At 33.8% G+C, this 27380-nt stretch overlaps 2 protein-coding genes across 6 annotated transcripts; one reads left to right on the top strand and one right to left on the bottom strand.

The window, feature by feature from the left end:
* Window positions 1–17: 17 nt before the first annotated feature.
* LOC117227972 (cyclin-dependent kinase 2) lies at window positions 18–2891 on the top strand. The gene is made up of 5 exons (XM_033483551.2): window positions 18–366; window positions 1776–1971; window positions 2047–2319; window positions 2400–2603; window positions 2692–2891. Exons 1-5 carry the CDS (start codon window positions 251–253, stop codon window positions 2800–2802), a joined length of 900 nt encoding a protein of 299 aa, XP_033339442.1. The 5' UTR covers window positions 18–250; the 3' UTR covers window positions 2803–2891.
* Window positions 368–26679, bottom strand: tau (microtubule-associated protein tau). 5 transcript variants are annotated; one of them, XM_076527128.1, is made up of 9 exons: window positions 26548–26679; window positions 18933–21291; window positions 18608–18654; window positions 18350–18524; window positions 16663–16868; window positions 16052–16237; window positions 13715–13759; window positions 12903–13064; window positions 368–4153 (listed from the first exon to the last, which is right to left on the bottom strand). In XM_076527128.1, the coding sequence occupies exons 1-9, from the start codon at window positions 26608–26610 to the stop codon at window positions 3659–3661; spliced, it is 3738 nt and encodes a 1245-aa protein (XP_076383243.1). In that variant the 5' UTR covers window positions 26611–26679; the 3' UTR covers window positions 368–3658. The 5 variants fall into 5 exon arrangements, with proteins under 5 accessions (XP_076383243.1, XP_076383242.1, XP_076383244.1 ...); XM_076527127.1 differs by having other exon boundaries at window positions 16663–16871; window positions 26548–26678; XM_033483548.2 differs by lacking the exon at window positions 368–4153 and adding an exon at window positions 5730–10796 and having other exon boundaries at window positions 26548–26667.
* Between the last annotated feature and the right edge of the window lie 701 nt (window positions 26680–27380).

Here is a 27380-nt window from a genome sequence, read left to right as displayed (position 1 = left end):
TCGAATCGAGATTCTAAAATTTTCTCATCAAAAATGGCGGCAACGTAGCACGCATGTCAAGTGACTGCGGTGTTGATAAACAAAGAATTTTCATTAAACAACACCTGTAAAAGTGTTTAGAAATTACGCTTATTATTGTTAATGTTCTATAAATATATAATTTCAAATAATATCAGAATAGTGATAAAAACTGGCAACTAAAACGGAGTGTGAAAAGAGCACCGACAACGTCGAACGTGGCGTTGAGGTTATGGACGACTTCGTTAAAATCGAAAAAATAGGGGAAGGGACCTATGGGGTGGTTTATAAAGCGAAAGATAAGTTGACTGGGAAGCTGGTGGCACTTAAGAAAATTCGTCTCGAGACGTATGTAACTTACAATATTTATTTACAAACATCTATCTTTTGATGAATACTTGTTCCGAGTTCGGAAAAGTTTATAATTCTACATTAACTACAAAATGAACATCTAATTCCTTTGTCAATAGCTTAAAGCTACATTAATTTTGCTTTAAAGCCTATAAGTATATTTAGGTGTACATTTTATAAATATATAAAAATAGTACTTAACGATATTTCACACAAAATATTGTGCATTGCATTAAAAATATCCTTTTTATATTTATCCGTATACGCAATATTCAAATATAGAACTAGTTTCCTAGAAATTTTGTATTGTTATATGTTGTACTACAATTTCTTATTAATCAATAAAAGAAATTTTGTAATAGAACACTTCTATAAGCATGGACATCTCATACTTATTGGAGGTAACTAATATTTTTAGATTTTAACTTATAATTTTGTATTCCTTTTTGCATTTATAAGAACGTTATTATTTAAAAATATCTTTATATTTTGCAAAATCAAATATTTGTTCATTTTGTAAATTAGAGAATAATTATTTTTATTGAATTACTATTACTACACCTTTATAATACAAATAACATTGAAAGAAATAAATTAATCATATCAGCTAAGCTTTTGCTTACATGCATTGCTAACATATCTGCTAATTTGCACATTGGGATCAGCTGAATCTGCAGGGGCCACGTTACACTAAATTTTCGTAGCACCACATTATTCAGCTTGTTCCATTGTGCTATGCTCGCCTGGTTTTTAGTTTTACAGCTTTTAATTAATTCAGTGCAAGTATTAATGCTATCAGTGGATTTTCCTGTATAAGTTTGTCTTATATTATTTGTCTTACTAAGTGTAAAATATGATATTAAATCACTGTTTATAGTTTATGTTCTTTAGAAATTACTTAATTACTTATGTTTTACTCATATAATAGAATAAATCTTAATATGAATTATGTATTTGGTCATCCCAGAAGTAATGTTAATTTGGATACTTAGTGTCTAGTTTTTTGGTTACTCCAAGCATTTTATACAGATTCAAATAAATAATTTGAGGATATTAAACATTTTTATTTATGTGATTTTGCATCACATATACTTCTAATTATTTTTGAAATTAATTAGTAGTAATCATACTTGTAGGTTGAAACAATTCCAAAAATAATTTATTCAATTTATATTTAATTTATTAATATTTAATTTTATAGGTACTTCAGAAACTATGTATTTAAAAATAAGAAAAGCCTTAATTCTGGGGTGACCTAGTTCTGATTTAAATTTATATTTAAACCTGCCCTAAATTTCTATATATATTTTAATTTGAATTTAATTGTATATTGTTGTGTAACAATCATTATGGATATTATAAATATTTTATTTCATTGCCAAATATTAATATATAATTTCTATCAGGGAAAGTGAAGGTGTTCCATCCACTGCTATTCGAGAAATATCATTATTAAGGAAACTTACTCATCCAAATATTGTAAGGTTGTTTGATGTGGTAGATGGTGACAAACACCTTTATCTTGTTTTTGAATTCTTACAACAAGACTTAAAAAAATTACTAGACTCTGTTAAAGGTGGATTAGATCAGGCTCTTGTAAAGGTATTGCTCTAAAAAGTAATCAGAATTGAAAGTAGGTGCATGCATTCTTCAAAGACAAGTCTGTTATTTTTGCAGAGTTATCTGTTTCAATTATTGAATGGAATTTCCTTCTGCCATCTTCATTGCATCTTACACAGAGATCTAAAACCACAGAATCTGTTAATAGACCGGGAAGGTTATATAAAATTGGCAGATTTTGGATTAGCAAGGACTTTTGGTGTTCCTGTTCGAACATATACACATGAAATAATAACTCTTTGGTACAGAGCACCAGAGATACTTTTAGGAACCAAACTGTATTCCAATGCCGTGGATGTTTGGAGCCTTGGCTGTATATTTGCAGAAATGGTATTGTGATTTTGTAGTATAAAAAATGTCAGATTTAATTATAATTTTAAGTTTTCAATATATTTATATCAATCCCATAGGCAACCAGGAGAGCATTGTTTCCAGGGGACTCAGAAATAGATCAGCTTTTCAGAATATTTCGTACATTAGGTACACCCGATGAAAGTATTTGGCCTGGAGTCTCACAGCTACCTGATTATACGTCAATGTTTCCAAGGTGGGAACCAAAATGTTTAGATGAAGTTGTACCTTCTTTTGAACCTGATGCCAAAGATTTGCTTTTGGTGAGAATTATATTTTTACAATAAATCGAAGTTTATATTTCATACATTTTTTTCCTGTATCAATCTTAACTATTTTTTGTTCTAATAGAAACTCTTGATTTATGATCCAAATCAGAGGATAACAGCAAAAAAAGGATTAAATCATCCTTACTTTACTGGAGTTACATTAGTTCCACCACCACTGCCAAAGAAAAATTAATCTAGACATACTATTATAATTTACTGTATTTTATAGTTTTTTACATAATAACAGAAAGCTGCCAATAATATAATTGTTCAAATCAAGTATTTTTAGAGTCAAGTATTTTTAAAATCATATTTTAGAACATACTCCGAATTCATCATTCCGAAAGTGTTTATATAATGAAGACATTTGTTTCTGTACATTGAAAATCACGCATACATATTTATATTACATTACGTTGTATTTAAGAATTATCATTATCTTTTTTCTTATTAACAACAAGTAATTTGTATTTCTTATTTTTATTATTTGTAAAAAAATATTTATATTTGCTTCTGAAAGTTCGAATGAAAAATTCTTTGAACATTGTTTTCTATTGAAATCAATACATCTGTATTCTGTAAAATTATGTACATTAAATATTACTAGTACATAGAAATATATTTCATTGTATTATGTGCATACTTAAGTGAAAGGATAATTACATCTGTGCTATACTACATTCAAACTTTTTATTTTATAGAAATTATTTAATAAATACTAAGAATCTGATGAGTGACGAATCGTTCGATTGTTTTAAGCTTCATACCTGTCCTTTCGTTAAAAATTTATTGACATTTTAATTAACAATGTTAGTACTTTCAGATTTACAATAAAATTTCGTACATATTCCGTTTATGTTTTATTGTAGATTTCCTTATTAGAAATTGTTAATATTCATTATTCGTTTCAGGACCTCTTTGTTACTGTATCATTATTCATTATTTTATAAAATAGCAATTTCATGTAATTGTTATTTCAGATCTTGCTAAAATCTGATTCATAAATGTTAAATAATTCATCGACAAGCTTGTACTAGCACGAAAATAATTCAATGTGCAACGCTACTTAATTGCGTGGGAGATTCTATCAATTTCGGTAAACTGATTTTAGAGTGAGTTTCAGTAATCGGCGTGGTTTCTGGTGGCGTGGGAGACGGCACTATTTTTGGAAGTCGTATATTTTTTGGGGACACTTTTCTGAGTGTATGAGAAGAAGATTTGTCAGGGCTTTTCAAACGCGGATTGTTAGGGTATTCCGGCGAAGTAGGAGATTTTATAATCTTTTCTTCGGCAACGGTTTTACTGTTCGCCAAATTTAAATTCTTTTTTACTTCACTCGCCACTTTCGCCGTCTCTTTGGACGACAAATTTTTTTTGGACTCAGTAGCTTCTTTAGCAAAACTGCTTCTAACCGCTTTTGGTGTTACCATAGAAGATGGTGATGGTAGCTTTCGTATTTTTGTTGGAGTGGTAGGCGGTGGTTGCGGTAAATTTTCCTTCAGTAATTCAGTAGAAAGGGAACTGACCTCTTCAACGGTTTCAAGCTGAAAAACACGGTTCTGTAATTAGTCTGGTATGTTTTGATATGTTTCCTCAATTTTCGGTGCTTATGTGATGCATATCTATAATTACAGTATATTCTATTTCATTAAAATGTGGATGTTAAATCCTAAAACAAAACATTATCTTCGATCTCACCTATATTTATAATTCAAATTTAATAGTAGCAAATAAAATATGAAATCTAGATTCAAATTTTGTTAATTTCAAACGTAAATTTATGTACAGAAAAAAAAATTTTGTTAATTTCGAATGTAAAACTTAAAAAATAAAATCTGAAATTTAAATCTGTTTAAATTAGATTTTTAATCAATATAAGTTATGATATTATTGCTACTGTTTTTCAAGTATTGAATACAAATTCTCAGAAGTTACTTATGATTTAATTAACTATAAATAAGAAACAACATTGAAATAATATTATCTGTTCTCTGTTTGTGCATATTGAAAAACTCTTATAAGAACATTAAAGATACAATAATATTATATTACTGTTTTTTTTTTAGTGTAAAGATTGCAAAGTTTGTGCAGACTAACCTTGGTATAAGTGGCGGTGAAAAGTAGCGATCATTCTGTGTCCACCGAGTGTAGTATGTGAAGGTGAGGCACACACTCTGTGCGTATTAATTAACGCAACTGAAGTGAATGTACTAAATATAATTAGTACAGTTTTAAAGCTGAATCTAATATTTAAGACGTGTGCTGCGAGTAGTATCTACTGTACAAAAATTGTGCGACAGAATAGCGTTAATCGATATAACTTAGAACAAATATTTGTAGATTATTTATACAAAAATCTCGCATTATCTCTTGATCATTATACATAAATTCAGTATATAAAGCTATAATTTATAGTGCAGCAATTCAATTTTATCCTCAAAGTTACCAAATCATTTTCCGTTCTTTATTTCGCGTGCATGAATCTCCTCAAACGATTTAACTAATCTACTTATCTAATCTACCAATCTTCGATTTATGTTTGCCTGAGTGATAGTTTTGATTTGTAGACGAATAAATGCACTACAACCTCGAGAAAGGATAATAAATATTGTATGTATCTATTAAAAAATGGCCGTAAATACACAGCAATGGGTTACATTTTCCAGTGTAGTGATGTGTCTTGTGTCTGCTCTTTTGACAAACAACGAATTCTTTACAGAACAAACCTTCTGTCTAATTTCAAAGAATGGCACCCTCATACTTTTCAATCGTGTAAACAGGTACCCAGTAATCAGTGCGACGTTGTAGCTATCAATGTTAGAATAATAGTTTAATTATTCGGTATATGCCGACATTTCGATTCATGCTGTGTATAAAAAGCAATAGTTACATGTACGTCTACTTATCTACGACCTGGCAACTGCTTTGTGCAACTAATATACTAAGTTCTTTTGTTAATTATTTTCTGCACGCGAGATTTTGAATTCAATCGATTCGTAAATTAAAAAACATAATTAGAACGTAATTAGTCTTAGAACACATAAGTAGTCTTCTGAAACTACTGATAGGTATGCGGGATGAATGTTGTACAAGTGTGTTCTATGAAGTGATTACTCATAGTAGTTGCAACAATTCAATATTATTTAATTTGTTGCCGGAATCGAGTCATTAATTGAATTGAAGTGTATAATAATCGATGTGGAAGCAATAAACATATGTTACATATTTTTCTAGATTGTATGAGTCGTTCGAAAGCGATGGCGATCGAGATTTTACTGAAACGTTCACTTAATCGATGTTATTTAATATTCATTCCTATTTTGTCATCCATTCGCAACTGTCTTATACTATCCATCTTATAGTAAACCAGCGACGAGATTTCATCGTTTTGTGTGTGTGTGCGCGCGCGCGCGCGTGTGTGTAATAAATAAGGGTAACATGTGTACCTACGGTATTGGTTATCAATTTATCGTATTCTATTATTCAAACGCAATGTGATTGCACGTCGTGTTTCCAGTTGCGTTTCCTCTTGGTTCTGACAACAAAGTTCAATTTAATGGATCCTCTAATGATCTAGGATGAAATTTGAACTGATGTAATTTGACGAAACAAATTCATCGTGAATCGGCGCCTCTCAAATGAATCCTATTTTTTCGAAATATATTTTCGCTGTTAATTCTAGTAACACCAGTCTAATTATGTTAAAATCTATCGTAATGCTGCATTCGAAATATTGCTTACAGAAGACGATGAGTTCAATCACATGTTGTAACATATGAAATGGCCGTTGCAATAAATATATGTTTTTATTTAATTTCAAATAATTAATTTCAAATTGAATAAGCAATTTTATGAACGGATCGGAAGCATGTTATGCTCATCAATGCTGATCTCAAGTTCGTTGAATCATCATAAATCTTAAATGACTAGGAAATTATCGTAGCATCTCTGCCGAGTTTCCCTACAGGTGCGAAAAATTACCTTTTTTTTAGTTTCAAGGTTGCATCGCCTGATAAGACTGTAATAAAAAGTCAGCGACAAATTGTTCATTCACTTCGCGAATTGTTAATGGTAACTGCAACTTGGACCGAGTGAATGAGTTCAACTTTCAATATAGCTCATATATTGAAATAGGAAATCTGAAATTAATAGAATGTTATGGCTTGAAATATTCATCGATTGCACTGCAAGCAAATAATGTCTTTATGTATAGTGTTGAAAGAATATAGAATGTTCGAACAGACAGTTACATATGTTTCAACTTCTTTAATAAAGGTTGTATTTAAAGGAGAACTTTGTATTCAGTTATCGTTAGAATCGATTATATTATATCGTACTTGTCAGTAGGTGATTATACCCTTACCATTAATTCTCAGAGTATCGAAATAACCACGAATGAATGCGCATGTGACGCGATATCAAGTGTAATAATGTAGTAATAATGTAGTGACGATGCTGAATATTACTGGATTGACAAAATTTTCTCATCCTTTTCCAATGTGACGCTTACATGAAGCACGCTCTATTAATCATAGTACAACTAATTTTTAAACTTCAAAAATTGCGAAAATATTTGTCAGCCAACAGCGCGTATATTTATATATTTAAATGAACTTTATCCAGATCGTAAGAAAGAAAGAAATCAATTTAATTCGGTGTTTGATAGTCTGAGAATTAAAGCAAGTTAATTTAACGGGTATGATGAATAACAAGGAATGTGAGAATTATTCAAGCGTATTATATCATGTACGGAGCGTACACAAGAACGGCGTTTCTTCGATGAAAACGTATTGTATCGTAAGATAAAACATGGTTTTATTGGAAACTTCATCTCGAATATACAATCGTTTATCGTTACTATGATGTTTTTATTTACTATACACTTTGAACTTAATTGTACAGTTCGCTCTATTAACGTATACTCCGCACATGCTTTTGATTAACAGTGATGCACAATAGTAATTCATTTTTTCTGCTTCAAACGACAACGCGTGCTTCATGGCCCGTCATTTTCTCGACGGAATAAAGCCGTCGGTCGTTTGGAATCGTTAATCGATATTATTTATATGCTCGTTCGTGTGACTAACGTCAGAATATACTTATAATTAGCATGGCAAGAGCAAAACTTGCACAATTATAGCCGAAAAGATTTATGCATCACCATATACAATGTGTCCTCTATAACTCAACTATTCTAAATACGAAGTATCTGGCTTTAACCCGGAAGTAGGCGAGTACGATGTAAGTGATCATTGCACGTACAGCGTTGACATTTGTTTTCGCGAGTCTCTAACGTTACAAACATAACACCGATAATTATTCACCGTTCGGTTTTCGTGCGAATTGTCTTCAATTTTGCTGTAACCACTCATTCAACATCATCCTTTCCGACGAATCTGGAACAGTTTTCATACAATTCCGCGAACAAGGTACAGCAAATACGTAAAATGGCAAATACGTGGGAGTGTCGAAACTGAATACTGTTGCTTTAAAAATCAATATTTCACGAGTTTGCTATACCTCGCGCAGCAGCTGCTACTCTTACCCGCACTCGTTACCTTACACGTTCGATCGGAACTTCAAAGTTCGTTATTCAGACGATAAATTGTTATATTTCTTAAACGTTTAAATGTCCGATGCCGTGCTCGTTACTTTGCCCCTTGCTTCTCTGACGACATACAGTACCGCTTGAAATTGTTCGAGACGCTCAAAAAACCATCCTGCCAGTTATTATATAATCTAGATTGACATTAACAGCTCAGAAGTTGTTTCAAAAGCATCCCCCTTCGTTACCTGCAAGTATAATTCACTCCATGCAATGTCAATGTACGATAAGAGGAGTGTCTGTTACTTTCCAAAAGCAAGATAAACAGTAAAATCTTCATTGATTATTGCTAGACTCCGGGTCATTATGCAATATAACAATTATCTGCAACAAATAGAAATCACTTAGAAATTTTCTTTTCTCAATAACCTTACAAAGAGGAGATTCCCCGGATGTCCATTTAGTTTTCAACTAACTAACAATTTTATAGTATTCCACCGTCTCTATTAACTAATACAAGTGTCATTCGCCCGGAGAATTCCTATCCGAACCTTTTTTACGCGATGTAGGAAAACTAAATTAATAAATAATACTTTTCATTTTACAAATTTTAATTCATAACATAATTTGTTGATCTGCATAATAATTAGAAGTGCATTAATGTGTATATTAGTATGTATATGAAGTAATTGTATAATGTTGTATATGTACAACATACATATATACCAATGTATAACGGAAACGTATAATAAATAAGAAAATAAATAGCTTCTTGTCCGTACATACATTCATACATCTTCATTAAATACTATATTCAAACGCAATTCGATCTTTATCGAAGATAATGGTCAACGTCCACCGTTAGAATAGAGTCAAGTTTTTCTCTTCCTACTCACACGAATGCAGGAAAACTCAAAAAGTAGACAAAATTTACGGAAAAAGGTCATTTAAACTTTTACTCTATTTTTCTAACGAATATCAAATTTTCTTATAATACTATAACTTCTAATCATCAGTTTCTCAAAACTAATTGGACACCCGGGAACCTCCCTTATCAATATGTATGTCGAAAGCAACGTCTCGATACCCCTCGATTCTTTTAATTTCTCTTCTGTTTCTGTGCATAACATCCGCAATCTAGTTATCACAAACGATACCATACATCGTCCCAGAAACAAAGTGAACGTTTCCATGTGCAGGCTAACAGTGTGTGCGAATGTGTCGCAGGAAAGCTGAATGATTTTACGGCGAGGATCTACAGTGGCGCGATGTTCTATTGTTTCCCGTAACGATTCGTTAATTAGCATCAGATTCTCGCGTTTATTGTTACAGCACATACAAAGCTTTGTCCTTGTCTACGGGCTACCCTGTCGGTTTAACAAAAATACACCTACCCACGGGCTATGAGTCACATCACTAATCGATTTGAACATTGAGTCTGTTGCTATGCGATTCGTACGTTGCATACGTGTTTACGTGTTCGTCTCTTAGGGAAGTGATCTCGTGTTCCAGACCATCATGGGAAATGAGAACTCACATTGTCTAATCTACGTGTATCACGTGACCGCGTTTCCTTTTCAGATCGGAAAAATGTGATCAATGGGAACAATGGGCTGGTAAATGCAAGGACACTGGGATCTTATTGCGTTGCGTGTAGCCGTAAGCAAGGAAAGCGTTGCACTCTCGTAACTTTCGTTTGGTAGAAACACTTTCCCGTACTGGCGCTGTATAATAGTTTTGTAACAAAGTGAATAGCTTTATAAAAATCCACGGAACCGTGCGCGCGATCAGCGATCCGCCCCCGCGAGCGACGGAACTTCGCTGAATTCTATACAATGAGATGAATAGTACTGTCCGTTCGTACGGATTTTATCCGCATTTTCGCGATCTGAAAAAGCATCGCGAACTGTCCCTCTCTCGTTCCAACACTGTCCTCTCAGTTATCCGATTCTGTGTTGTCGTTCCTCCTAGCGTTCGGCTCGTCCACGACGAACGAGCCGGGAAACCAATGATCGTGAACTAACGATGCTGTTAACGAGTACTTTGTGGATAAATGCGTCGGTAGGACGAAAAAACTGATTCGTCGTTACGTAGGTGGTTGCCATATCACGCTCGAGTCACGTATAATGCATCGTGCAACGTTATCGATCGGAAGGGCGCGCACGTACGAGGAAGAAGACTCCTGCCGCCCTTCACAGCGCTCTCTTTTTTCGCCTTGTTTAAAATCACAACTTCGTCGTGTAGAAAAGTTTGTTTTATTCTCTTGTTCTTTTTTTCGTTTCATTTCTTTTTTTTTTGTCTTTTTTTGGTTATGGCACGGAAAAATTGTTGCAGTCGTGTGTGGTTCTTTGAAAAACAGTGACGATGTTTAAAGATCGCGCGGCGCGTTACGTTTGAAATTAATCCGATTGCTTGTTCGTCCTCATACGTTATTTCGTTCCTGACCCGGCGAACGGGTCGACGCAGCCCTTTTGATCCGACCATCGGGGTAGAAAAATATGGGGTGATTAATTAGACGCAAATGACACGAAAAGCGAGTTTAGCGGTCGAGCTTTCGTGATCTAGCATTCTTGGTTCAGGTTCTCGTCCGAAGTAGGCAGATCGTTCTTGATGTCGGCGATCGTGCCAGGGGGCACGGGGCTCTGCGGGCATAACACAGTTATCTGGATTAGGGTGGCCCGCAAGGTCGTGTTAGTTTCGATCACGTTAACCCTTTGAAGCATCGAAGTTTTATGTTGCTGCTGTACAGTACGCTTTGTCGACGCCGGTGTATTTAGACGAACCGTTCATATATATGTCAATTTAATGTGGTTCTCTTATTATTCAAGAAATTTACGTTAACGTAGAGAAAGATTGGAAAACTAAATGAAATACGATAGAAATATTTGCAGATCTTGAGTAATGCCTAGTAAATATTTTTAGAAAAGAACATAATTGAATTTTAGTATTGTATCATACAAATGGAGTATCAAACAGAACTGGGCAAAATAAACAATTGAATATGTTTGGAAACAATTACTAATTTTACAAAGTTAAAATAACAAAGTATATAATTTAAACATGACATGAGCTTCAAAATTTGTTTATATATAATAATATATACAACAATAAGAGATTTTAAAAGGTAATTATTCAGTTATAAATTTAACACCAGGTTGGTACAAGGAATAATGTCCGAATTCCTTTCTTTTATATTTTATAAATGACATAATATAAAAATAATATCATTTTAATGCTTACTTATGTTCCAAAATTATTTGCAAAACACAAAGCGAAAAAATTCGATAATTTTTTCGTACAACAATCTTAAAAAAGACCGCCACAATCGTTTGTAAACATTTGACTCCACTCCATTATTATACAATAATGTAAAAATAAAGCTATGGAGGTGATATACACCTTAAATATTACTGCTTTGCAAGCTAAAAATGAAATTATTAAACATAGGTACATCTCAAGGTTGTATTGCGGTGACGCACGTTAGTCATTACTCAGATATTTTATTTTTTATAACTCTCCCTGTATAATATAACATTTCCAATACCTCGTGATGTCTTCACGCATTAATTTGACATATTTATAAATATTCACAAAAGTATTTTTGTGTTACATTTGTATAGTTTGCATTCCAGTTCATGGCACTTCTTTCTCCACAATTATAATTACATTATACTATTTAATACCATTAAGATCAATTGATTAATATCATTTCTGCTTAATTAGAGAAAAAACATAAACAGTTCGATCATGTTGTCGAATTTCTCAAATATTTAACGATTTAAACAATAAGTATACGTGTTTCAGTTTTACCTATTCCAACTTTTGTAACGGAATATACATGAAACATTTTATCGTATAGTATCTTTTTGTCGTTGTCGTTTTCAATTATTTAAATTGTAAGTGCGCCTAGATTTTTCTAAAAATATTAGTTACGTAAGAAAATATAAAAGCAATTGAAATACGTGCCTCAAAGGGTTAAGCAACTAATATAAAGCGAAATATTAAAGCTTCATTGCTTCATTTATCTATTTATATGTTTGTTTTCTTGTAAATAAGAAAAATCAATAAATTATTAATTATCTTAAGTCATATTTTGTTCTTCGAAAATTCATGTTTTTGTATTTTCAAATCTACTTTTTAATAAACTTATGTATCAGTTACTGTTACATTAATTGTTTTAGAAATAGTAATTTAAAAAAGTAGAAATAGCTTCATTGTTTATTTCTTATGTTAATTAAAAGATGTTCAAAATTGCAAAAAAGCGTACAATGCGTGTCTTGAAGCATTTTCAGCAGAAAATATACACAGTGATACAAAACGCATCATAACAGGCAATTTATTTAATGGTAAACTTGAAACTATGATGATTTCCAAGTTTATATCTTAATTTTTACAATTCGAATGAGGTATAAAATTCAGTTCTTATCATTTAATTGCATTAATGTAAAAATAGCAAACGCGACTTTGTAAAATATATGTATATTTGACTTGTTCATCTTATTAAGAAGATCCATTGTCATTCTACATATATTGCCCATTTTATACGTCTCATATAAACCATAAAAATTTCGACGAAGTTGGTGCAATTTCAAAGCGTTGTACCATATAAACAAAATTACTGTACACATTTGTGTATCTAAACAATGAGTGATTAATTTTAATGTTCTTTTGATTAGTGATTCGAATCGAAACCTTTCGATCGTCGTTGCATCAGTTTGACTCGTTAAGACTTTACACAAAAATCATACCTGTGATCCACTGGCGCACTGACTTTCCACGTTCGAGCCAGTTTGTCGAAGATAATCTCTGTCGTTGAAAATCTTTTTGTCGCCGCCACCTGGTCGGTGCTTCACGTTATCCAGAGATCCGATTTTGCTCTCAGCTTTGATATCGACCTTCACCGTTTGGATCTGAAAGTAGTAACGAGCCATCTATTAATCCTCGCTCAACTGTAAATTGAAGTCGATCGACTACTGAAAACAACGTTTGCGATCAAGTTTTGTGAACCATTAGCTATGCTATTTAGAAAAGAAAATATTAAATAGAAAGTTCGCCGATGAAAACGTCTCAATTATCTGTCAGTTGATTTCTCGGGGCATCGTACGTGCTTTCTAAACTAAATTCGCGTTTAGCATACAGCTGAGATTTCCTGCTCGAAACAAATATGTACACTAAGGTAGTACATGCAGAAGCATGCTTCTACTTCTCCGTACCGATTTCACATACTTACTCCAGATCGAATTTAATTAGTATCGAGAATGTATGTTCTATTTTCTGAACGAGAGACAAGAATAGATATTCATCCAACGAATTTGCGAGTTTTCGTTTACGGTTCAGAATTTGGTAAATACTAATCGAAATTTGGTAAATACTGATAGAACATCGTGATCATAGATTCTAATTATATACTTTCTATCAATTACTTCCCTCACAATTTTCGAATTCATGATTTGGCTTCCGGTATGATTACGGTACCAGATGATGTCGAGTGACCAATTATGTGTGTTTCAGGAGGAGAAAGCTAGGTCTGTGTTTTCATGATATTGTTTGACATACTTACGTCGTTGTTTGCATCCTGTGGCGTCTTAGGTGGCGTTGCCGATGACTGAACACCAACAAACAATAATGACTTGTTAATAATGATGGGTGACAACACATGCACACAGGGGTCAACCTTTTGCTAACGACGGGACGATGCTGTTCTTGCTGATCAAGAAGTCCACACATCCCCATTGGGAAGGGTTATTTCATTACAGCGATTACGGTTTCCGTTTGCATTAAGAGAAATGAATAACAAATTACGCGAAGTGACCAGAGAATGTATAAGAGGTATTAATCCATTTGCTGCTGGAGTATATATATATAGAGTACAGTATCTACCATTTTGTGATATTCCCCATAATGCAATAGCAAATCAAGGACACCTTGATTTTTACAAATTATATTATCTATTTCATTGAGTGGGGCCGTAGTTCATACAAAGATCGATTGTGCATTCAGAAATTTTAATTCAATGATTAAAAACTTTAATGTCAAAAATTAATTTGTTGCAACAGTATTACATATTCAAAGTAACATGACAACTGACATTGGACAACAACAGTAGAGATATAAAATTCGATCGGAGAGAAATAATTTTTCATATTAATGTTTTGAGTATCGACTACAACTCTCAGAAATAAAAAATACAGTGTCATTCGCAAAAATCAAGACTTTGATTAAGGGAAACAGATTTTTTTAACATTTTTTATTGTAATTTGTACCTAAATCGAAGCAGATTAATTCTGATTTAGGACATACTTCGTGAGATTATTGGAAATGCCACAGGAATGGTGTACTCTAAATGTAATTTGTGCTTTACAAGTTTTGTAAAAAATATCAGTTGAAAAAATTTGACTTTTATTGAGAAATAATTCATAATACTAAAATTCAGACCTCTGATTTTTCTCTATTGAAAACTTGACATGTTTCTAGATCTGGAAGCGCTATCATATATGTTATATGTAATATGTAATCATCATTACATGTAATCAAATTTTTATGAAGGAATATTAGAAAAGTTTGCTTTGTCAATGATATAATAACTTGATTACGAAACGAGTTTGGTAAAAGAAACGAATAGATTTTCATTATATCCGAGATAGTGGTAGCACAGACGTTATGCATCATTTCTCTTTATGTCTGAATTCTTGTTTTCCGTGAACTTCGAGGATACTAATCGATAGAACTTTAGGACATAGAGCCTACATTAACATTCTACATGCAATAATGCAATTAACTCCGAAGATACTCGTTTTCTAATTTACCAAACTGTCGAACATTCTCGTGGCATATGAACGAGGCGAGCACTATATGTCTACAACGAACGGATATGTGTTTAAAAACGAAAGGCAAGCATTTCATTATGGAAATGATTTATCGCCACAACAACAAATATGTAGGTAACTTCAAGCGAAAATATGGCAACCTTAGAATAAGAAAGTTAATCATTTAAGAAAGCACATTTAAATATATGGATCTATGGAATGAAAAAATGTAAATGTTTCTCTCGATGTTCTGTCATGAACATGAAACCAGAAATGTTCATGAAATTGACTTCAATTAACTTCGAAAAATGAATCCATGACAAATATATATTATAGGTAACGAAAATGTTCAGACAGCATATTGAGAGTCATAGAAAATGAAAAGATTGAATATGAAATTACGTATTTAAATCAAATAGATCCTTATACTTCTGTAAATATTAATGACTTGCTCATTCTTTATGATATTAATAATAATTTCGTACTATAAAAAAGTGTAGATTAGTATGGTTTTAATAATCTCATGAAATAATTTAACATCAATGTAAGATATATTTTCTAACATATATAGCAGCCAAAATTATTTAAACAGAGCAAACAATATTTTTCTTCATTTATACAAATGACATCAAATTTTAGATATACTGTAGAAATTTTATCTTTTCCTATTGTGCAGTTTTTTTTTGTCCTAAGTCATCTAATATAATTTGCTATTTGAACATTTTCAATACTTACAAGGACATGATATTTAACTAACAACAATTCTAAGAATGCAATTTTTAACAATACACGTAATATTTTATATTTTATAGAACATTGTTTTAATATCATTTTCATGAAGTATAAAATATTTTTTACATTATGGTTTTCTAATATGGAGCAAGGAGATTTTTGCGATCTAGTAGAAACTATTTTTGCGCAAAATTTAGTATCAACATCAGAATACTGTTAATATTTAAAATAAACTGTCAAAGTAAATTTTAAGCATTCATTTCAGAATAAACTTGAAATACTAATGTTACTTATAATTTGTAAGATATCAAAGGATTGGGGAAACATTAATTATTTAATATATTACTTTAGAGTCTTACTTTGATATTACCACCTCCAGGTGTATGTTTAGCATTGTCTTTGGAACCGACTTTTGGCTTTGCTTTGTCCTTGAAGTCGAGTTTCACGGTTTCGATCTTCTTATCACCACCACCAGGCTTGTATGTTGCGTTATCTAATGATCCGATTTTCGATTTTGCGTTCCATTGGAGTTTAACTTGAGAGATCTGTATTACGTTCACAGAAAAATATATAAATTATGAATAATATACAATTGATTAATATAAGAAAGGCAGCGTCACTTGCAATCTTAAATATGTGAAGTTTATGGGAAAAAGAATTCATTCACTTTACGCTGTCTGATCAAACAGCCCAATCATCACTTAAAATTGTGTGTATATATTGTATCATGAATTGAATCCATATAAATAAAAATGCTAACTTTTACAATATTCAATCAAGCTACTTAGGCAATATTTGTTATTATTCTTCAACGCTTTACAACTAATGTATCTATGTTTTGTTTCTGGATTCTTTTCCCCAAGTTCAGACGTTTCAAATTTTCGGTTTAGACTATATTCAAATGTTTCGGTTCACAATTATTGAAATGTAGTAGATTTTAAGCGAAACAAAGAACAGAAATGAGATGAACCTTCTTATCGCCTCCGCTGGGTGTGTATTTCTCATTCTTTGCAGCGATTTTCGGTTGTGCCTTGCTGAAATCGAGCTTTCTATTTTCTATTTTCACTTTACCGCCACCGGGTTTGTAGCTTGTGTTCTCCAACGAGCCGATCTTCGATCGTACCGTCTTCAAATTTGGTGATGGTGCTGCGCCCACTTGAACTTTATTCATGGGAACTTCTATGCAAGTTGTCATATATTAGAAATGTACATACATGAAACATAATCCTATTGTGTTCCTTTCATACAATTATGACACTATAAAATATGTAGTATTGTTTTACATCAATTGCTGAATCACCACTAGTAACTTTTCAGTAATATTTCAAATTTTCTATAAAACTTGAACACATATGTTGTTAAATAATCCTTTATGTAGGAATAAGATAAATATTATTTATAGAAAATGAACGGTTATTGCAAGAAAAATAAAAGAAGTAACAATGCTTTATTAAAACATAATGATTTCATATTTGTGTGAATATTTCAAGTAACTATATATAGCTTGTTTTTTGGAAGAAAATAATTGAAATACGTCCATAATTATAACAGATGCCTATCACACTTCTAGATTGCAAATCTCAAGTAATAGAAGTGTAATGTATTGCAATTATGATTATTATTGATAATAAATTGCAGTTATATTATTATTGATCAAGTTGTTGAGAAAAAATATCATGTCTTTAATTATCCATTTGCTGTAATCATATGTATTAGTTTGTGTCATCAATGAATGTAAGTTACTTCGCGTTCAGGTGTCCACCATGAACACCTGAAATAAGTGTCTACATATAGGTGTACACTACAATCAGACATTCGGAACTACAATAATTTTGAAATTTATAGTTTTAAAGTACAATTGCATTTTTATGCTAAAAATAAAGACTGCATAGAATAAAAGATCCAATTATTAAAAAAGAATGTAACAGTTCCATTTAGTTATACTGATGGGATGTGGTGTGAAAGTAGTATAAGTATATGCTATATCTGACATCATACAATACTATCTTATCAAATATCCTACTTTCCTATATCATTGTAATGACATAATACTTTACTACTAATTTTTTCACGGAGTTAGTAGACGTTGTATAATTTGTGATTTTTGATTAATTGTTTTTCTGGACCTATGTATCAATTAGATCTCGTGCATTATTTTTATGAGAACTAAGACTGTCCAAAACATTGATCAGAACAGATCAGAACTCTGGGCAATGTAGGACTACCTAAAACTTGGTAACATTCCAGATCTCGTCAAAATCAAATATGTAGAACTGAACATGTGACATATTTACTAAGAGCATACATTCATTAAGACAACAAAGATCATTATTAAACGATTGGAAATTTTCCAGAAACTCGAAACGAATATTTTATACAACAGATGGCGGGAATGAGAAATTATGCGCATTAGAAGATGTCTTAAAATAATTTTTTAAATGTTAAACAAAATTAAGTTTGGCCCGAGTGATAACATTTTAATATTCAAAATTACCATTATCTTTATACCAGTCAAATATAAAATTAAATTCTTTTGTAATATCAAAATATTACTGCAAATAGGCAACGTAAAATCGGAGAGTAGAACCGTTTATTTACTTAGCCCCATATTTTAATTAGCATTGAATATTATCAATACTGTATGTAACGATACTCACTTTTCTTCTCCAGACCAGCTGTCGATGATGGAGTTTCTGGAGTTCGTGGTAATGACTTAATTGATTTATTTGGCGACTTTACAGGCGAACCGGCCGTTGATCTCTTGTCCGCATCCTTAACTCTGGAGGGTGATTTTTTCGTTGGTGAATCCTCAACTCCATTTGTTGCCGGGATCTACAAACATATTGCACTGGTAATTAGTAATCTACGCATGGAACAAAATATACATCGTTACAAATGAAACCTGTGATATTTACCGAATTAGATTGCGGTGAATCGTCGATTCCATTGCCATTTTCAATACCTGTGAAAAGCAAACAACATTTAATTCTATCCAATATCCATATAGGTATTAAAAACGAAAGTATCGCCCTGCATTTCTGAAGCAAAATCTTAGTACTCCTTCGTCAAAAGTACTACTTAATCAAAGAGATCTACCAAAAATAGTGCGAAAAAATATATTGCAGTAACGCTAATTGCAAGCTGCAGAATAATTATACGAAATTACTGTATTCTTTTCGATTCAAATGTTTCTGTAGCCAACAACAATTTCCTTTGTTTTCCATAAATACAAATAAAAACCTGTCGTCGATGTTACGGTCTTGGGTTCCAACGTTTCATGTAACTTAGCAGGTGTGGGTGCTCGTTGAATTCTCGGTGTAGTTGGTTTCGATGATCTTTCCTCTTGATCAGCCAAGGATTCAACGAAACTGGCTCGTTTCTTTTCGCTTCCCGCGGATCTTGCACTACCGGTTGGTGATTTCGGGGAAACCGGCAACTTGGGACTAGCCAGTGTCGGCGATTTCGGCGACAGCGACCTTCGCTGTCCATTATCGAAACCTTTGACGCTGTCTTCCGGGGTTTTCGGTGGAGACAACATTGATTCCGCCGCTGACAATTTTCCATCGCCCTCGGCTGATACTGGAGACTTCGGCGAACTTCTTGTTTCTTTCGCAGAGGTAGGCAAACTCACGCTAGGACTAGTTGGTTTCGACTCTGGAGTAGGCTTTTGCAGATTTTCCGACGAACTGTCGTCAGAAATTTTCACTGCATCTTTCACACTTTCCGCCGACTTAGGCGGCTCCTCGGCAGCTTCGGCAGCAGGTTCGCTAGCTGCTTTCGGCTTTTCATCCGAAGAATCTTTCGACACTGTCGTCTCCTCGCTTGGCTGTTCAGGCGCTTCAGCTGGCGCTTCAGCTGGCGCTTTAGACTCCGCTGCTGCCGCCGTGTTTTCAGACGATTTATCTACATCCTCATCTACAATTTTCGATTGTTGTCGATTGTCCTTCACTTCTGCTGATTCACTCTCGCTCGGTTTCACGTCAAGATTCTCTTTAGCTTGATTTACTTCCGCCGGTGTAGACGCTCGGGACTTATCCGGTGTTTTATCCTGCACCTTCGATTCCTCTTCATTTTGGGTCAAGTCGGCCGGCGTGCTCGCGCGCGATTTGTCCGGAGACTTCGAAGGTGTCTTCAAACTCTGCTCGCCCTCAGCCTGATTGCTTCCCAGGGACGTGTTCGACCGCGAATTTTCCGAAGACCTGGACGGTGTCTTTAGCCCAGGATCCTTCTGACTCTCGCCGAGTTCAGTCGGCGTTACTGAGCGGGATTTATCCGGGGACTTGGACGGTGTCTTTAGTCCTTGGTCTTTCTGGTTCTGGCTCGCCTCAATCGGTGTACTTGTGCGCGACTTATCCGGAGATGCAACGTTCAATTCCTGTTCACTGGGTTTCTGCTCGTTCGAAGACTCTTTAGCAGATTTGTTTGACTTATCGTCTTTGAGCGACGGTGTTGGCGAAGGAGTCGTTCTCTTCTCTCCCGCCGATAGGTTTGTAGTCTCTCTGTTCACGTCTGCTTTTTCGCATGGCTTCTCGATCGCGTTATCCACCGATCCCTTCGGTTTGTTCTCTAGCTTTTCATTGACAGGCTCTGAACGCGGTTGATCCAGCTTCGCAGAAGGCGAACGGTTCTCCGATCCAGCGGATTTCACCGTTTGACTTTCCGCCTTGTCAGGTTTGCTGTCCGCGGCGATGCTGTTAGGCTTATCATTGAATTGCTCCGTGGGTTTCACGTCCACTTTGCCGTTTATCGTCGCGGTTTCCGGCCTCTTCGCCGACTGGACACTGTCCCTGCTGTCGGGACGAGGCGACTTCTTGCTGTCCATGACAACATCATCGTCATCGTCATTCTCCGCGTTGTCGCGCAGCTTCTCCTTCGGAACGGAGTTCTCGGGCTGCTGTTGCTTCCTCACGTTATCGACATCAGCCATCCTTTCGACCACGATGCGCGGAAGCGGAGGCTTTCGATCTTCTCTTTGCGGTGACAGACTCTGCTGCGGAAAGCTCAGCAACGATTCATTTCGTTGCAGCTGCCTCTTCGCGATTTCTTGAGGTCGAGCGAGAACGTCCGGGGTGCGCGGTGCGTTCTGATGCTCGAAGCCTGGGTGTTGAGGCGGTTGTGCGTTTCTCGGGAACAGATGACCTTGGAAATTACCAGGATGCGGCAATCTAGGCCTCTGTTGAGGACCGGTCCTGTTGATCGGGGACGGAGCGAAACGGGGGTTCAGTACGATTGGCGGATTCTGACCCTGCTGCGGCGGATTCGGAATCTGCTGAGGTGTGTATGGACTCTGCTGAGGTGTATATGGACTCTGCTGAGGCGGGTGTTGACCTTGCTGAGGTGAGTTTTGACCTTGCTGAGGCGGCTTCGGTGGCAATTGATTTCCAGGTGGCCTCGGCAGCCCGTACGGCCTGAGCTGTACGAATTGACCTGAACCGGACGGTCTGACAGGGGCACGATTGTCGAAACGGATTTGCGGCGGCTGTCCCAGGACTGGCCTTGGTTGTCCTACAGGGCCATTATTTATTGGCTGTCTTGGTGATCCAGGTGGACCTTGCGGTCTCGCCCGAAATCCGGGTGGTAATGTTGCGTTTGGTTTTACCTATGAAAGAATAACTCGTGACAATCCACGCCGGGTTTGAGGAAGATTGAATCCGAGCTTTGAATTGATCTGTTATTTAATTATGAAATTGCACTGATCATTGCGTTTTATTCAGAGGTGATCTGACATTTGCCAGATGAAAGTACACGTTAAACTTTTTCAGAGATGATTTTCAAAGAACTGTTTTCTCAAAAAATTTGATTATGTATTATGATTATTAAAATTGTATTATGTTTTCCCTAAATTGTTTTTCAACTTCGAAACAAAAATGGACAATTTGGGAAGAGAAGATCAAGCCTCGCGGCTCGTTTTTATAGTTGCCGATTCTCAACAACTATAAAAACAAGGAGCAAAACTCGAATAATCGTATCTTCTTTTCTCAAATTGTCCATTTTTATTTACGAGCTAAAGGACAATTGGGGAGAATTTAATGTACTGCACTGATATCGTCAATATGTCGATATTGTTATTTATGCTACTTTTTAAGATTTCATACTATTTTTTAACAATAAAATACTGAGAGTATTAAGGTATTTTTTAAAAATACAATTTTTCATAACTAAGATAAACAGGACAAGTTTCTATTCTTTCTCTTCTCAATTAATTTTTGAAGAGTATTTAGTATGTTGCTGATAATTTTAATAATTTAACAATTTTAAAAATATGAAAACTTAACTTGTACTTGTTTGTTTCAAAAGCTCACTACCTGGATCATCGATTGCCGATATTATTAAAAAAGATAGGAATATTCGAAATTGCACTTAACTTATTGATAGAAATATATTATGTAAATTGTAGCTTATGAATTTTCAAAATGTTCAACGATTATAAAAATGTTAGCAATTTGAAGTAGAAATACCTCTCTGCTAAATAGAATCATTATTGAATTTTCATGAAAAATTACATAATTATTATATAGAGAATTTTTCCGAATTTAAACCAAACCAAACGTGTAATAATGAAGTTTTTGTATCGAGCAAAAATTTAATTATAATCGTCTATAATATAATATATAATTTCTTTAAATGTACGAATTTAAATTAAACATGAACAAAATTTATTTGATCCAACTATATTTCATTAAACCAGGGGCTGTTCCAACTCTTTAGAACATAAATTTACCCTCTTTTTCTTTTCTAAGCGGAGACTTCATTTCGAGGTAATTCTGCAGAAGCAAGCGCTGAATTTTATATACGTATATTCGAAGTCTCGAATTGCAAGTCTTTAAATAGCACAGAGCGTGATCTACAAAACTGTGTGAATCCTGTGTATCAAATAACGAAGACTTCAATGACACGAAACGAACGGATTATGTTTTTTAAGCGCAACCTACTTTTTTAACTAAATCGACAAACGATATCATATCGATGATAATTCCTGACAAAATTGCTTTAATACAAATGAAGTTCGTTTTAATTTTACAGGTCAATATTGGAACGGGTTGTATGCAGTATGCGGCAAAATCCATGATGCATGTGAAGACCTCGTTTTCCAGAAAATGTAACTTCAAATTTCGCATGGTACGTGTACTCTCAATATAACCGGCAGATACAATTACTGATACAAATGTTGATATAACATCATCTCGTTTTCATTCAATTTCATATTTTGTATTTATAAATTGTAATTTTAATAGGGAAAGTAATTAATATTGTAATGATAACCATGATATTTGCCAGCACCGACGTGATAGGAAAAGTAATTCCATAAATAATTTTAATAAAATTTATACATATCTTTCAATATTTTTCGTAAACCAAGTTTGTTATAAAAGGCTTTTAGTTTTTATCGATCTATTTTCTACATTCTATAATATAAATTTTCGCTTAACTGTTATTCGTATCAAAATGCTATAACTAGAAACCGATAAATTCTTTCGGTCGCAGCGAAAATTCCTAATTGAATTCCATCCACGAAGAACAATTGATCCCGATTATTGATTTAGGGAACCATAAATAATGCTTTTGTCATGCAAACTGCAAGTACAATTATTGCGATATTAATTTGCCGTACGGCATTGGAAGCAATCGATTGGAACAATGCGAAAATAATGGGAATTCGAAGCCCCGATGAGCAAGTGAAAATTCGGTGGTTGATATTGGCCCTGAGCCCATCGATCATTCGATAATGGAAACCGGTGATGTCTCGAAGATCCATACACCGTACCTGCCACCGATCGACTTTCCACTCGTTATGGGATTAAGCCACGAATGATTACAGTATACCATCAACATATATCGCGATCGGGAATCATTTCAGGCTAGCGTGACCTGCAGCAGTAGTTTCTCTTTACGGTGCACGACTGTTTCCTTTCGTTTCTCCACGAAATACATCAGCGGAATCGTTCCAAGAGGTTCATCAAATCGTATGCACGAGTGTGCCGCAGAAATTAGGTCTTTAAAATAGTGCGAAGTTCAGGATCCAATGAAACCTTGATTGCGTCAGCTGATCAGGCGACAGCATGTTCGATCAATCGTTTTCAAATGAGGAAGATCATTTGTACATACAAAGGAAATGTTCTGCATAAACAAAATAAAATTTAAAAAACACGTATTAGATTTGCATAAAATATTGTTTTCAAATTAGGAAGACCATTTATATCTATAAAGAAAATATTCTGCATAAGCTAAATAAAATTAATGAAACACGCAATAAATTTGCATAAATTATTGAAATTTTAAATTGTTGCTTATTTTAATCATTTTGTGTTTTACTAACATTCACGATACAATATTCACTTATTGATAATAAATATTTACTTAGTACATGAAATGTTCAAATCCATAATTTAATTGAAACGTATAGAAATTACAAAATCTGTTTAAACATGTTTGCAAGATAACAAATTTGAAATTTAAGTGATTTCAATGTAAAAGGATTAATTCAAACACTTGAAATAAAATTGAAGTAAAATTAATTGTGATTCTGGAATAGCCTTTTTGAAATTACTTAAGTGATATAAAACTTTGAAATGACTGAATGTGAAATAGAACTCTGAATTTTTATTTATTTTTATAATAATATATGATACTATAAGCCAAGTATTCCTTTCTTTAAAAATTGTTTCATCTTAAAAGAAGATGTGTTAATTTTGTATTTGCCGGAAGCCTATCAACAAGCTCTTCAATATTGTTTGAAATAATAATATCAAAAGAACTTGTTTCATTATGTTAACCTAAATAATTTGATGGATTATGAATGGGAGTGTTGTAACTTTTGGACAACTTTTGAAGAAATTCTTAACTGTTAGTCTTTGATTTTAAAAGAACTATTGAAAAACTGATAAGAATTAAACTGTTAAGTTCTAGTTTTCAGTATACCACCCGGTATAGAAACATGAGAATTCTTTCTATGTATCCGAAATAGTTCGATCAAAATCGGACAGGCAATGCGCTTCTGGCTTCAGATAAAATCAGGTTGAGGCAACTGATTGTGAGTCACAGCCAGCTTTGGTGTGGGGCGCGGCTGATCTCACCCAACTCGTGCAGGACCCTAACACCCTTGGCTGCGAGTTGATCGCGCCCACTATGTTGAGAGATGGGCTAACGCCTTCGTACTCTATTGATCATCTATAGGCCTATTCTTCGTCGAAGAATCGCGATAACCAATCATGTGAGACCTAATCAAGTCTCATGTTGGACCCAGGCAGAGCTGAGACGTCTATTTTCATTAACTTCACTAATTGATTAAGACCCAACGTTGCGTTAACTTAACATTTCTACGGTAATTTATTTTTCGGCGAATTTACGCTATTAAGTACACTTTTATAATTCTCTTTTACAATTGCGACATGAACAGCAGAATTTAATGACACTTTATTCAAAAGTGAAATAATACACTAATTGTGATAAAAATTGCATTGTGATACTAGATTCCATGTAGAAACCAAACAAATAGTTTTCTTTATTACAGTCCAATAAGAGAATAATTACACTGCGAATTTAAGAATATTCTAAACTCCAGATAAAAGCAGAAATAGTGATGGGAAAAATATTAAGTAAATTTTTGTAATTACCTTTTACGATTGTATTATGAACAACAGAAATTAATATTTTGTTCACCATTATTGTTTCTTTCACCTGGAGCTTAGAAAATTTTTGCAGAAAGTTTTTTTACGAGACTGTAATAAACTAATCTTTTTGTCCAATTTCTATATGGAATCAATATTTATCATGATTGACATGCTGACAGTATTACCCATATTTGGACGACAGAATTATTTGTATAGATTGAAAAATTAATTATTTTTATTATTTGTACAATGCAAGAAGATTGAAAGAGTAGTTAATATAAAAGATGTTGTCTTCTCAGTTTGATTCTATCTATTTTTTGTAGTTGTTAAGTCGATCGTCAGTATGTTAAGGATTGTTAGAGGAATACCAATTTATGCTGTGTTTAGATTAAGAACATTGTTTTCGTGTTGTTTTTAAAATCAAGATCTCAGCATGAGTTTCATAGCTTCGTTCATTATTTCTACTCGTTGTCAGCGAACTTTCAAACTGTAATTTAGAGAGTTCAGAGTTCATTACACGCCTCAGTAGTAATTTGCCTATCATAAATCCGTGTGGGCTCGTGACACGGATGCAAGCAACTGGTGACATAAATTTTTCCTACAAGGGGCACAATCGTCCAAGAACTGCAATGATTCCTTTTTATATACTTTTAGAGATTGATATTTATAAATTATAGTTCATACTGCCTCGATATGACTACATCGACATTTTATCACTTAGATTACTTAAGGTGATGATGGGAAGTTCAATTTCTAGACTAGTTTAGCAAAAAGTGAAGCTTGAATAGATTCAATCGAACAAGAACAGTGTTTTAAATAAAATAACCGTCTGATAAAATGAATATTTTCTTAATAATTGTTGATCGTTGCAACTATTAAAAAACTGATGGAAATGCAGACTTTTAAAGTGCAGGAATAGAAACTAAATTATCACAACATATCACATAACAAACTTCGTTGTAGATTTTCTACCTGTAACAAAAATGCAATACACAATTTCTTAAAAATTCTCAAAATTTCATTCCTGTTTGATGCAGAATTTCGTGAGTCTTATACACACAGTTGCATGTTCCTCGTTCCACTTTCCTGTATCGTAAAAATGCATATGAAATCATTGCTTAGGCGACGTTGACCTCATCCATAAAGCGATCTACACTGATCTTCAAATCCAATGACTTTTAATCACAAAAGATTATTGATGACGATCGAATGTGTCTAATTTAAAAGCGAAACTTGTAGCTTACCATATTCTCTTTGCGGTCCGCAGGAGACTCGGACGCGTTGTTAGCAGTTTCTTGCGAAGCCATTTTAAGTTCGTTCGTACAGAATTAAAGTTTACGCCGATTCGAGACTGTCCTCTCGCATCTGGTAAAATTTTTCTCCATACACCTGTTGCGTATCAACGACAGAATCATTGAACCATCGAGATACCATATGATTCTACGCAAGTGTTTCAGCGTGTACCAAATCAGTCTACACTGTGATCGATACATCGAACCGCGTGACAATATACTACCCTTGGTGTGTGAATCCTACCTTTGATGTTCAGGTGTGAACGACACTCTACGAAGCGTACTTAATGGTACCACTAGAATTCCGATACTCGACAATTATGAAAGCTCTGTTCGGAATTCTTCTAAAAGTGAAATCAAATTCTTTGAAGAAGTGCGCCTCTTTCGAAAGTTCTCGTGAATCTCTATCTGTGCAATTAGAAATCGACTTTATCACACTTGACTTAAATTAATGAGGAAAAATATTTCCACTCTCATCTTAAAGAAAAATAATGAAAATCTTCTTCCACAGTTGAAACTTGTGCACGATTAAAGTTTGTACTCAACTTGTTTTATATGTTCAGTATAATTTAATTAATATTAAAATTTTTATACTTTTGAACATTATATTAAAGCACTAATAGCATAATTTTTTATATTTTTATAGTAGTTTATTCTTATGACGTTATGTATGTGTAATTATTTCCATTATTTGTATACTGTTCCTTTTATCCTTGTTTTGTTTCTTCATCTTTAATTTTGAGTACATAACAGAGACAAATTGTACTAGGAAAGCATACAGATTT

Source organism: Megalopta genalis, chromosome 17 (genome assembly GCF_051020955.1).
Source record: "Megalopta genalis isolate 19385.01 chromosome 17, iyMegGena1_principal, whole genome shotgun sequence".
Lineage (NCBI taxonomy): Eukaryota > Metazoa > Arthropoda > Insecta > Hymenoptera > Halictidae > Megalopta > Megalopta genalis.
Note: the sequence above shows the minus strand (reverse complement) of the source record. Positions and strands in the feature narration are given on the sequence as shown.